We start from the raw sequence: 13,477 nt of genomic DNA on the forward strand, positions 1-13,477 counted from the left end.
TGGTTATGGGTCTGTTCAAATTTTCTATTTCTTCTTGTTTCAGTTTTGGTAGTTAATCTGTTTCTAGGAATTTGTCCCTTTCTTCCAGATTGCCCATTTTATTTGCATATAATTGCTCATAGTATTCTGTTATTATTGTTTGTGTTTCTGCAGTATTGGTTGTGATCTCTCCTCTTTCATTCTTGATTTTGTTTATTTGGGTCCTTTCCTTTTTCTTTTTGCTCAAACTGGCTAGGGGTTTATCAATTTTGTTAATAATTTCAAAGAACCAGCTCCTGGTTTCATTGATCTGTTCTACTGTTTTTTGATTTTGGTATTATTGATTTCTACTCTAAAATTTATTATTTCCTGTCTTCTGGTTTGGGCTTTATTTGCTGTTCTTTTTCCAGCTATTTAAGGTGTGAGGTTAAGTTGTGTATCAGAGACCTTTCTTCCTTCTTTAGGAAACCCTGGATTGCTATATACTTCCCTCTTTTGACCACCTTTGCCCTGTCCCAGAGGTTTTTTGCTGTGGTGTTATCATTTTCATTGGCTTCCATGTAATTTTTAATTTCCTCTTTAATTTCTTGGTTTACCCATTCATTCTTTAGTAAGATGTTCTTTAGTCTCCAAGTATTTGTTGTCTTTCCAAATTTTTTCTTGTGGTTGATTTCGAGTTTCATAGCACTGTGGTTTGAAAATATGCATGGTATGATCTCTATCTTTTTGTACTTGTTGAGGGCTGATTTGTGTCCCAGTATGTGATCTGTTCTGGAGAATGTTCCATGTGCACTTGAGAAGAATGTGTATTATGATGTTTTGGTATGAAATGTTCTGAATATATCTGTTAAGTCCATCTGGTTCAGTGTGGCATTCAAAGCCATGGTTTCCTTGTTGATTTTCTGTTTAGATGATCTGTCCATTGCTGTAAGTGGGGTGTTGAAGGCTCCTACTATTATGGTATTATCAATGAGTTTCTATATGTTTGTGATTAATTGATTTATATATTTGGGTGCTTCCATATGGATGTTTACAATTGTTAGGTCCTCTTGGTGGATAAACCCCTTAATTATGGTATAATGCCCTTCTTTATCTCTTGTTACTATCTTTATTTTAAAATCTAGATTGTCTGATATAAGTATGGCTACTCTGGCTTTCTTTTGACATCCATTAGCATGATACATAGTTCTCCATCCCTTTACTTTCAATCTGAAGGTGTCTTTAGGTCTAAAATGGATCTTTTGTAAACAGCATGCAGATGGATCTTGTTTTCATATCCATTCTGTTACCCTGTGCCTTTTAATTAGAGCCTTTAGTCCATTGACATTTAGAGTGAGTACTGAAAGATAAGAATTTATTGCCATTGTGTTGCCAGTAGAGTTGGAGTTTCTGGTGGTGTTCTCTGGTCCTTTCTAGTCTTTGTTGATTTTGGTCTTTTTTGTTTTGTTTCATCTTTTCTCCCCTCAGCGTGTCCCCCTTAAAATTTCTTGCAGTGCTGGTTTAGTGGTCACAAACTCCTTTAGTTTTTGTTTGTCTGGGATACTGTTTATCTGTCCTTCTATTTTGAATGACAGCCTTGCTGGATAAAGAATTCTTGGCTGCATATTTTTCCGATTCAGCACATTGAATATATCCTGCCACTCCTTTCTGGCCTGCCAAGTTTCTGTGTATTGGTCTACTGCGAACCTGATCCATCTTCCCTTATAGATTAAGGGCTTTTTTCCCTTGTTGCTTTCATGATTCTTTCCTTGTCTGTATATTTTGCGAATTGAACTATGATATGCCTTGTTGATAGTTGGTTTTTGTTGAATCTAATGGGAGTTCTCTGTGCTTCCTGGATTTTGATATTTGTGTCTTTCCCCAGGTTAGGAAAATTTTCCACTATGATTTGCTCACAGAAACCTTCTACCCCTTTTTCTCTCTCTTCATCTTCTGGGAAGTGTATGATTTGGTTGTTATTCCTTTTTCATGGGTCACTGAGCTCTCTAATTCTTATATAGTGCTGTTTTGCCTTAGTTTACCTCTTTTTTTTTCTGCTACATGACTCTCCATAATTTGCCCTCTATATCACTGATTCGCTTCTCTGCTTCATCCATCCTTTCTGCTGTGGCATCCATTCAAGATTGCATCTCAGTTATAGCATTTTTAATTTTGTCTTGACTAGATTTTACTTCTTTTGCCTTCGCAGAAAGGGATTCTATGCTTTTTTCCACCCCTGCTAGTATTCTTATTATCATGATTCTAAATTCTTGTTCAGACATCTTGCTTATATCTGTGTTAAGTCCCTGACTGTCAATTCTTTCTGTTCTTTCTTTTGAGGTGAATTCCTTTGTTTCATCATTTTCAAGGAAGAAAAATAATTGATAAAAAATAAAAATCAAAAACACAAAAATCAGATAAAGGATGCTAGATCCTAGGTTTGTTTTGGTCTGGTTGTTGAAGGAAGCTTGGTAGAATAGAGGAAAAAAGGAAATAAAAGAAAAGGAAAAAAAAGGAAAATGTTTGAAAATTAAAAAAAAGTGAATACAATAAAATAGAATAAAATGAAATGATTAAAGTGAAATAGAGTAAAAAAGTTACAAAAAAGTAAAAAATATAGTAGAAAAAAATTAAGGAAAAATCTTTCTTATAAAAACAAAAATAAAAATAAAAATTTTCTCTTTCTGTATTCAAGAATAAGAAAAGAAAAAGAAAAAAAAAAAATGAATAGATGGACCAGCGAACAGAATGGAATACGATGGAAATTACATCCAGTTTCCCCTAGCAGTCAAACTATGAAGCACTTTATACTCCGTAAACTAAGCAGGTGGAGAGACTTACGTTCCTCTAGAGCATGGTTGACACAGTTGGATGGGGCTTGGTGTAACGACTCCATTCTCTACTAGATGGCACTGGTTAACTTACCTGGGGTGGATTGTTGTGGTATGTGTACGTTCATGCACAGGAGAGGGGAAAATGGCATCACCCAGCTACCCAGTCTCTGGTATCAGAACTTTGTGTTTTTGCCAACCAGCAGTCAAGCACCCCTCCATTGTCTTTGGCCTCCACCCACTCCCCACTTCTACCCTGTCTGCTACCAAGACATCAGCCTGCCAGGTGGCACCTCCCTCCCGAGTTTTATCTCAGATAGGGCTGTGTTGCCAAACCCCTCGCTTCTGAGGGCCCTGACCCTTTGACCCACTCCACCCCTCTGGGGGAGGGTTTCACCAAGCAATGGCTGGGTGCTGGCCCACTTCCAGGAATGCTCACGTGACCGCTCTGATGCAGATGCTCAGAGACTGTAGCTGGGGGCCAGCCCTCCCCAGAAAAAGTCTGTGTGATTGTGTAGCAGCAGCGTTTCAAGGATTATGGTAAATCACAGCACACATCTGGCACCTTGTTCTTGTCTCTTAACGCCCTTGTTCCAACACTAGCAAGTGTGGCTGTTCCCTGGGTCCACTGGGACCTTTGCCTGTGGGGAGGCTGCACAGCCTCTACCAAATGTCCTCTCAGCAAGAGAACTGCCTCTCCCCGTGTGGCCCAAGGACCCCTCAGACCTCGCTGTCTGCTCCTAGGGATTTGCCCTTCTCACCACAGCTCCACCAGGTATCAAGGTACAGAGTCTCAGACTTTGCACTCCTCTGTTTACATAGAGTCTTGATGGTATCCAGACCCTCTCCTTTCTCTTTTCTCCCTTTCTTTTTAATTCCCTTATGGGTGCTTCCAGTCTTTCTCTTTCTCTCCAGCTGCTTTCAGGGGCAGTGCATTTCCTGTACTCTCCCCTCTGTCTCTGTTCTCTCTCTGAAAGCAAAAACAGCTCCCTGCCTTCCCTGGCTTCTCTCTCCCCAAGTTCACCTCTCTGTATCACGTATGAATTCTGTGGTTCAAGTCATGCAGATTGTTGAGTTAATCCTCAGATCAATTTTCTAGGTGTGCAGGTTGGTTTGATGTTGATCTAGCTGCATTTCAGGGACAAGAGACACAAAAAATTTCTATGCTTTTCTGCCATCTTGGTCCCCTCCAACAGTGTTCTTAAAAATACTCCCCCACCCCCAGTTTTAAAGTCTATGTTTTAAGAAATGAATTATGGCCAGTAAAGTTCAAAGTTCTGCCTGTTTCTGAGTTGTAACTTCTTCTTCCTTCAGATTGTCTGGCCTTTGCACAGATTCAGATAATTTCCATGTTACCTTTTAATTTGATCTTTAAAAACTTTAAGACAATGTTCCAACACCTACTGCAGAATCTCCTTATTTCTGGAGGGGTCCAAGAGGATGGAATATTTTTGATAGAAAATCATAATACCCTAGTCATGTTAATTTAAATCACTTACTATGTTCAACTGAGAACTGCCTACACCAAGGAGTCTCGCTTCAAGTAAAGGCAAAGAAAAATAGGGTAGAATATCCCTCAACAATATCTGTTTTTCTTTTGTCTTTTAACAGCTGAATATAGGATGTGGATGTAATTAAAGGGATACATTGGCTTAAATCCTTTTAAGGGCAACCATGTATCACATTCATAAACCAGTTTCCTGCTACTATAGGAGTAGCTTGAGGTCCCAATAGAACACCCACTCTAATTAAGGTAACCACTGCATAATTCTGCTTAGAGTCTTAAATACTACGTGGACACACACAGACACACACACACACACACACACACACACGCATTTAGTTGGCATAAACATGTGAGACTAAAACTTTACTCTTCAAAAAAAATTTTTTAATGTTTCTATTTATTTTTGAGAGAGAGTAAGAGAGAGAGAAAGAGTGAGTGAGGTGAGAGGCAGAGAGAGAGAGGAAGACACAGAATCCGAAGCAGGCTCTAGGCTCTGAGCTGTCAGCACAGAGCCTGATGCGGGGCTTGAACTCACGAACTGTGAGGTTCATGACCTGAGCTAAAGTTGTACATTTAACTGACTGAGTCACCCAGGTGCCTCTGAAATTTTACTCTTATCTGTATATTTGGCCAAGGTTTCAGATTGGTTTGTTCTCTATTACTTTGGATCCAGTATACCAGTTGTCCCATTCCCCAGGGCTTGACCACAGCCAGGTTATTGGAGATGATGCAGAAATTCTCTGTGTGTATTTAAGTCTGCAGTCTTTCAAGATCTTGGGGCCTGACATAGTTGCTGATTTCAGAGCCCTCATTTTCTAGTCCTGCAGCAGGGCCAGAGTCCTTGACAGGAAGTTTGAGAACAGAGGTCCAAAATGAGAAAAGACCCCTGAGGTCTGAGATACTGGTCTTCAGGGTAGTCACAATTCCCTGATCATGGGTCCCATTTGGTAAGGTGATCATTGACACAGGTATGGGTGAAATCCCTGGTAAATTGAATTTTATTTTATTTCCTAATATGTTTTTTACGTTTTTATTTTGGGCAGAGCTCTTACTAGCCTTAACCATCTCATGGCTGGTATCCTATCATTATTCAATTTTCGATAAGTAGTTTGTAACACTTGATGTCCTTCTGTGAGTAGATTTTTTTTTCTTACACCAAGTGCATAGTTCATGTGGTATAAACCAAGTGAAAGTTACACACTTACTAAGAGGTATCAACTAAAATTTCACATGTGTAATTAATAAAGGCAGTGATTCTATTGTATGCCAAGATTCTAAATCCACATTAACAATATTATTAGGTAAACAGTAGATGAATTTGTTTCTATTTGAGTAGAGCAAATTGATTTGGGAGATTGTTCATGGATAGTACAAGTGAAACTTGGCCTCTTCTGTGTATCTTTAGTGAAAGATCAAAAGCCACAGTGTCTTTGGTGAGATGTTTGCCTTTGTAATAAAGACAAGCTCTTTGAGACCTTAAAGAAAGATTTGGATGGTAGGTTTAAATTACCCCTTCAGGGAATTTGTGTATTTGTCCTCTTCTAAAAGTCATATTTCTTTGCTTTAAAAAATTCACTTAGAATATTTTTTAAGAAGTGAAGACCATACTGGTAGGCGGCCTGGGTGGCTCAGTTGGTTGAGCGTCCGACTTCGGCTCAGGTCATGATCTCGTAGTTCATGAATTCAAGCCCCGTGTCAGGCTCTGTGCTTGACAGCTCAGAGCCTGGAGCCTGCTTGGGATTCTGTGTCTCCCTCTCTCTGCTCCTTCCCCGCTCATGCTCTGTCTCTGTCTCTCAAAGATGAATAAATGTTAAAAAAAATTAAAAAAAAAAAGAAGTGAAGAGCATTTGACTAGCAATTTTATGGGAAGAGTCACGTGGATAAACTCGTAAACTAAAATGAAGGCACGGTCCGAGTTTGCCACTATGGGAACAATACTGTTGATAGCAAGGAGTTGTAATGTTTCTGAGTGGCCACAAGGAGGAGACAAAGAACAACATAGGTGGCCCCAGCATCTCCAATGCCTAAGTTCACTCAAGGTAGACATTACTTTAATTTCCTTTAGCAGGGCTTCTTATTTCATTTTAACAGTATTTGCTAGAGAAGTAGGAGATTTTATTGTTCTGTTCAGTGTGACCAACCATTAGTGCTTTAATGGTTTTGAAATTCATTGTCCATCCTAATAAGTCAGTGGCTATCTAGTGCTAAGGGAAGAAGATATAGGTAGAGTCCTTTTTATCACCTCAAAAACTGTAAAGCAGCCTTTACTACTTCCCTAAATTTCCCTAGGGTGATGTCTTTCCTTTGAAATTTGTCCAGTATTGTAGGAATTTGGGTATTTCAGATATTGGATCTAATAGGCTATAAGAACACATGTGGTTCCTTGTCCCATGCTCTGAGACACGAAGAATGGAAGTTGGGGTACCCTTAAGAATGAGCAAAGGACATGTGGATACAAGTCCTGTGTTTCAGACCAGCTTCTAGGACTCCACCAGGCTGTTATTTTAAAGCATCAGATCTTTAAAATCCTCCAGACTAGATAGGCCAGGGTCATGGTATTAAAGGATGTGTACCTTAGATGAATGACCCTTATCATTAAGTAGTTTCTTTTGAGTAACTAGAAATAACGTTTTTGGTTTTAGCAGTTTTGATATGGTCATTTTTGGTTCAATAACTACGCATGCAAGTTTTTTTTTTTAACGTTTATTTATTTTTGACAGAGAGAGAAAGAGAGAGAGAGAGAGAGAGAGAGAGAGCGAGCATGAATGGCAGAGGGGCAGAGAGAGGGAGGCACAGAAGGCTCCAGGCTCAGAGCTGGCAGCACAGAACCTGATGCAGGGCTTGAACTCACAAACTGTGAGATCATAACCTGGCCTAAAGTCAGACGCTTAACCACCTGAGCCACGCAGGCGCCCCTATTCATGCAAGTTTCATGCAAGAGGAGCTGGAGGTTGTGGCAGGAAGCACGTGGTATGTTGGCTGAAGGTTTGGGCTCTGCAGTCCAACTTGGGCTTTACCACTTAGCTCTGTATTTCTACTTCCTTCTCTGCAAAATGGATATAGTAATAGTACTTACTCCGTAGGACTGTTGTGAACATAAAAAATAAAAGCACTTATAACAGTTCCTGGAAGACAGCATTTATTGATGTTGAGACCTACACTGACATCCTTGTGAGCAAATGTACTTGGATACAGAATACCCTGACATTGTAACAGTTAAAATTAATTGTGAACTCAGAAATAACCAGCAGAGCCATTTGTAAGAGGGAAGGACTCCAATTTCCACTACAGAGTGTGTGGGGGAAGAGTCAGGGTTTGTCTTTGTCTCTATGACAACCTCTTTTTTTTTTTAATTTTATTTATTTTTTCAAATTTACATCCAAATTGGTTAGCATCTAGTGCAACAATGATTTCAGGAGTAGATTCCTTATTGCCCCTCACCCATTTAGCTCTTCCCCCCTCCTACAACCCCTCCAGTAACCCTGTTTGTTCTCCATATTTATCAGTCTCTTCTGTTTTGTCCCCCTCCCTGTTTTTATATTATTTTTGTTTCCCTTCCCTTATGTTAATCTATTTTTTTCTTAAAGTCCTCATATGAGTGAAGTCATATGATTTTTGTCTTTCTCTGACTAATTTCACTTAGCATAATACCCTCCAGTTCCATCCATATAGTTGCAAATGGCAAGATTTCATTATTTTGATTGCTGAGTGATTCTCCATTGTATATATACACCACATCTTTATCCATTCATCCATTGATGGACATTTGGGCTCTTTCCTTACTTTGGCTATCGTTGATAGTGCTGCTGTAAACATGGGGGTGCATGTGTCCCTTCGAAACAGCACACCTGTATCCCATGGATAAATACTTAGTAGTGCAGTTGCTGGGTTGTAGGGTAGTTCTATTTTTAGTTTTTTGAGGAACCTCCATACTGTTTTCCAGAGTGGCTGCACCAGCTTGCATTCCCACCAACAATGCAAAAGAGATCCTCTTTCTCCACATCCTCGCCAACATCTGTCGTTGCCTGAGTTGTTAATGTTAGCCATTCTGACAGGTGTCAGGTGGTATCTCATTGTGGTTTTGGTTTGTATTTCCCTGATGATGAGTGATGTTGAGCTTTTTAAAAAAATTTTTAAAAATTTTTTATTTTATTTTTTTTTATTGAGCATGTTTTCATGTGTCTGTTAGCCACCTGGATGTCTTCTTTGGAAAAGTATTCATGTCTTTTACCCATTTCTTCACTGGATTATTTGTTTTTTGGGTGTTGAGTTGGTAAGTTCTTTATAGATTTTGGATACTAACCCTTTATCTGATATGTCATTTGCGAATATCTTCTCCCATTCCGTTGGTTGCCTTTTAGTTTTGCTGATTGTTTCCTTTGCTTTTTATTTTGATGAGGTCCCAGCAGTTCATTTTTGCTTTTGTTTCCCTAGCCCCCAGAGACGTGTTGAGTAGGAAGTTGCTGTGGCTGAGATCAAAGAGGTTGTTGCCTGTTTTCTCCTCGAGGATTTTGATGGCTTCCTGTCTTACATTGAGGTCTTTCATCCATTTTGAGTTTATTTTTGTGTGTGGTGTAAGAAAGTGACCCAGGTTCATTCTTCTGCATGTCGTTGTCCAGTTTTCCCAGCACCACTTGCTGAAGAGACTGTCTTTGTTCCATTGGATATTCTTTTCTGCTTTGTCAAAGATTAGCCATATGTTTGTGGGTCCATTTTTGGGTTCTCTATTCTGTTCCATTGATCTGAGTGTCTGTTCTTGTGACAGTACCATACTGTCTTGATGATTACAGCTTTGTAGTATAGGTTGAAGTCCAGGATTGTGATGCCTCCTGCTTTGGTTTTCTTTTTTAAAACTGCTTTGGCTATTCAGGGTCTTTTCTGGTTCCATACGAATTTTAGGATTATTTGTTCTAGCTCTGTGAAGAATGCTGGTGTTACTTTGATAGGGATTGCATTGAATATGTAGATTGCTTTGGATAGTATCAACATTTTAACAATATTTGTTCTTTCTATCCAGGAGCATGGAATGTTTTTCCATTTTTTTGTGTCTTCTTCAATTTCTTTCATAAGCTTTCTGTAGTTTTCAGTGTATAGATTTTCCACCTCTTTGGTTAGATTTATTCCTAGGTATTTTATGGTTTTTGGTGCAGTTGTAAATGGGATAGATTCCTTGATTTCTCTTTCTGTTGCTTCATTGTTGGTGTTCTATGGCAGCCTCTTAAAGCTGGTATTATCCATCCATGCAGTCTTCCTTAACATCATCGATAAGAATACCAGTTCTGGAGTTGAATTTCCTGGGTTCAACTCCTTTCTCTACCTATATGGAAGCTAACTAGTCACATGCTGAGACAACCAGAAAATCAGGTACCAATACTTTTTGGAACTTAAATTTGATATTTAGTAAAAATTCAGTAGTTAACATGAAGTAAGTCAGAAGTTTGTTGAACTTCCATTTTCTAGGTAGATTTTTGTTTAAATTATAAATCTTTCATGGAGGAGTTTTTCACTGCTAGGGGTTTCACTTAAGCCCTGACTTTTCCTCTTATTATCTGGGTGACTTCAGAAGTTAGTTAATATTCCTTAGTATCTGTCTCCTCATTTTTGACATGGGAATAATAATAGTACCTACTTCAAAGGTCTGTTGTGTAAATTCCATGAGATAACTCACATTAAATACCCCACACAGTGCCTGCGCGTACTGATCGCTCATTGTGAGCTGGGTGTCATCACTGTTCTTTGAACTCACAAATGTTTATTGAGCACCTTTCATGTGAAAAGCACCTGAGAAAATATAGTAGTGAAATAAAAGGAAATTATCCTAGAATCGGGAGGAGGAGGATGGGATTCAAAAAAGGCATTTCCTAAGTCAGTTCTTCTTTAGAAGAGCTACTCTACTCTGAACGCAGTTCATGGAATGATATTCAAACCGCAAAATATGGTTTAAAAGTAAGCTAGAGAAAAATGGCCACACCCCATTAATCCTGGAGATGTAGCTCCATTTAGAACTCCACCTAGCCAAAGAGTTGGGATGGGCTGGAATGCATTATTAGAAAGCTCAGGGTTAATTTGGTCTGCTGCATCCAGTAATCCTGCTCCTGAGTAAAGGCTGTCATGCACAAAGACTTTTCATTCAGTACAGCTGCTGTTATCACCGGACAGCGCCTTGATTCTTTGGTGACCAGAGGAGTCAGTCACCTATTTTGTGCTAAGAACAAACAGGCTGGTGGACCTGGTAGGGGTTACTGCTGTGACTTTAGTTTTGGTTGAAACACAAGTACTAGAAGATGGAACTAACCAAAAAGACCAAGTGGCTTTGTAACATTGAGCTTGAATTTATACCATCTTACTTGAATTTATACCACTCTTTGGGTTAGGTCATACTCACGAGTCCTTCTAGAGGTGGGAGAAAGGATGTAAGACAGGCTAGGATCTCAGTAACTATCATCACCATGTCTGGAAACAACACCTGTACTCATTACATAGTCTTACACAGAGACTGCATGCCTACCTCAAGTGGCCAACTCTGAGGTGGGATTCAGTCTTCAGGTTGTCCACACAAGACTAGATAGACAGGCCAGGCCACCATTGGACCTGGCAAAAGCTGAAGAATGCCCTTGCATGTGTATGCATTTTGCAGTGGATGAACATGTTCACCATTATCAAACAGTGGACTTTTATCCCCAAGTCATGGATGAGAATACAGAAGCACAGAGAGTTGAAGAGATTTCCCACAGAACCAAACAAGTCCAGGGCTCTCTATACCAGCCTGTCTCTCTTGCTATTAGAAAACTTCCCAAAGCATAAGAAATTTACAGTCATGTTCAAGGCTGGCAGGGGTGAGGGAGTGATGTCAGATTGTTATGGTAACCCATAGTCGTTAGAACTGTTGGTCAGAAGTAGAAGCCACGAGCCTGCAGGACCTCAAGATGCGCAGAAGAAAGGTCCTCTGCTGGAGAAGGAGGGTCGTGAAGCAAGTCGGTTGAACAGGGAAATAGTAACAAGGGCATTTTCCTGAGAAAGTTGGGGTCATTTTGTCTTATGACCTTAGCTGCCTTCCTGAAGACAGCTCAGGGATGGATGTGGGGCTCAGGCTCAAGAAGCTAAGCTGGAAACATGGGTGGTGGCCTTGGCGAGTGATCGTTCCTCCCCACCACCACCACCCCACTGCCTTGCTGCACATCCTTTATACCTGAGGATGCACGTACATCCGCATGGGGTTTTCTTGCCACTCAGGCAGACAGGACAGGCTGGCGGCCACTTCCTTCTGGACAGGCCAGCCCCAGGCCTCAAAGAATGGAGCCAGATTCTTCTGCACCTTTTCCGAGAACTTCTTCACCCACAGATTCATCTTGCCAGCCTTGTCTGTGGGGGTGCCAGAGAGTGTCTGGTACTCAGCAAATAACTGGGTGAATGGCTCCCACCCAAAGGCTTCCTGGAGCTGAGAAGAGAAGGAAGGGGCAGAATCAGGTACCAAGTTGTGAAAGCACCGGCAACATGCATGTTCAGAAGTATATTTCAGTTACAGCGATTTCTTCTCCTTGACCATTCATGAGCCTCCCTCCTGTAGTCTTGGCTAAGACTACAGAGGTATAGAATGTGCAGGGATCCTGGGGTGTCCCAGACCACCCCTCTTTTGTGGAGGAGAATTCTGACCCTGGGGTATAAAAGCCAAAACGGATAACATCCTGAAGTCAGACCTCCCTCTGATCTTATTGCCCTGGCCTCTGACAGTCCTGCTCATCACTATTAATTAATGCATCAACAGACACTTATTACACATACAGCATTTATTAAATACCTATAGCGTGCCAGGCATTGCACTAAACAATGGTGATTAAGAGCCCCTGTCTTCCAGAGGTCACGGGTCAGTGGGAGAGACAGACGGGTAAATAAATGTAAAAAAAAAAAAAAAAAAAAAGAGGCTTATCAAGGAGATAATGTCAGGAGAGGAGGGCAATAGAACTGAATGTTGACAGGGGACCTGACTTGATGGGTAGATAAGATGTTCAAGCACATTTCAGCCACAGGAAGGAAGGAAACCTGGGAACTGGGGGACGAGAAGCTGAAGCAGCAAGATGTGTTCATAGTGGGAAGGAGTTTGGAGTACCAGAGGGTAACTCGAGGGGCACGGGAGCTGGGCGATGAAGCTGGTAAAAATCTGAAGCTGGCAGGGTCTTGTACACCCTGCTGGGCGGCTTTGACTTTGTATGTAGAGGAGATCACTTTAAGAGTTTTAATCATGGAGTATTAAGATTATTTTGGAAGTAAAGTGGATGAGGGACAGTAGGGGGTTGAGGCAAGGAGGCTGTTGTCACAGAGCAGAGACGAGCAGTGAGCACCTGTACCAGGGCAACAGTGGAAGGAAGGGTGGCGAGCAGGTAGAGGAATCAGAAGGTGCCTGCCCATCCTGAGACTGAGTCCCAGACCCCAAGATGATGGGTCTTTCCATAACTTCTGCAAAATGATCTTCAAGGCTCCATGGTGAGTGGGTAGGCGGGTAGGGTGAAATTATGGCTTTAACTTCCACTTCGGTAGCAAGCTACTATTTAAGGTCTGTCTCCATGTAGACCCTCAGACCGGCCGTGTAAGAATACAGAACTGAGGCAGTGCAAAGTCATCTCATTGAGTGGTGCTGTCTCCATTCACTCTTAGAAAATAAGGGGAAGAGGGGCGCCTGGGTAGCTCAGTCGGTGTCCGACGTTAGCTCAGGTCACGATCTCGTGGTTTGTGAGTTCGTGCCTCACATCAGACTCACGGCTGTCAGACTGTCAGTGCAGAGCCCACTTCGGATCCTCTGTCCCCGTCTCTCTGCCCCTCCCCCGCTTGCACTCTCCCCAAAATAAATAAATATATTTTTTAAAGATAAGAGGAAGGGAAGTGATTGAGAGGCAGTGCCAAAGCTTGAGTTGTGTCATTAACTTCTGATTTTAGGTTCCGGGTTCATCATTTAAATGAGTGATATGGGAGAGGCTGCTGAACTTCTTTAATCTGGTATTTGCCTCTGTGAAAAGCAGGCCATACCACTGCCATATAGGGCTGTGGCAGGCAGCATAAGAGATCTGATCTGGGGAACAGACTTGAGAACTCTGAAACATTAATATTCAGAGCAGGTTGGGGAGGGGACAGGGCTTTGTGCTTATTTCACAGGAAGTCTACCCGCTTCAGGACTTTGGTATCCTTG

General features: G+C 41.1%; 1 protein-coding gene across 3 annotated transcripts in view; it reads right to left on the reverse strand.

Moving 5' to 3' along the window:
• Positions 1–7,021: 7,021 nt before the first annotated feature.
• Positions 7,022–13,477, reverse strand: part of TCAF2 (TRPM8 channel associated factor 2) — a 28,011-nt gene continuing 21,555 nt past the window's right edge. For all 3 annotated transcript variants that reach the window (XM_060633356.3, XM_060633355.3, XM_060633357.3), the window contains exon 8: positions 7,022–11,734. In XM_060633356.3, the coding sequence (XP_060489339.2) occupies positions 11,480–11,734 (255 nt within the window). In that variant the 3' untranslated portion in view covers positions 7,022–11,479. The remainder of the gene's footprint in view (positions 11,735–13,477) is intronic.

Source organism: Panthera onca, chromosome A2, assembly GCF_046562875.1.
Source record: "Panthera onca isolate mPanOnc1 chromosome A2, mPanOnc1 haplotype 2, whole genome shotgun sequence".
Taxonomy (NCBI): Eukaryota; Metazoa; Chordata; class Mammalia; order Carnivora; family Felidae; genus Panthera; species Panthera onca.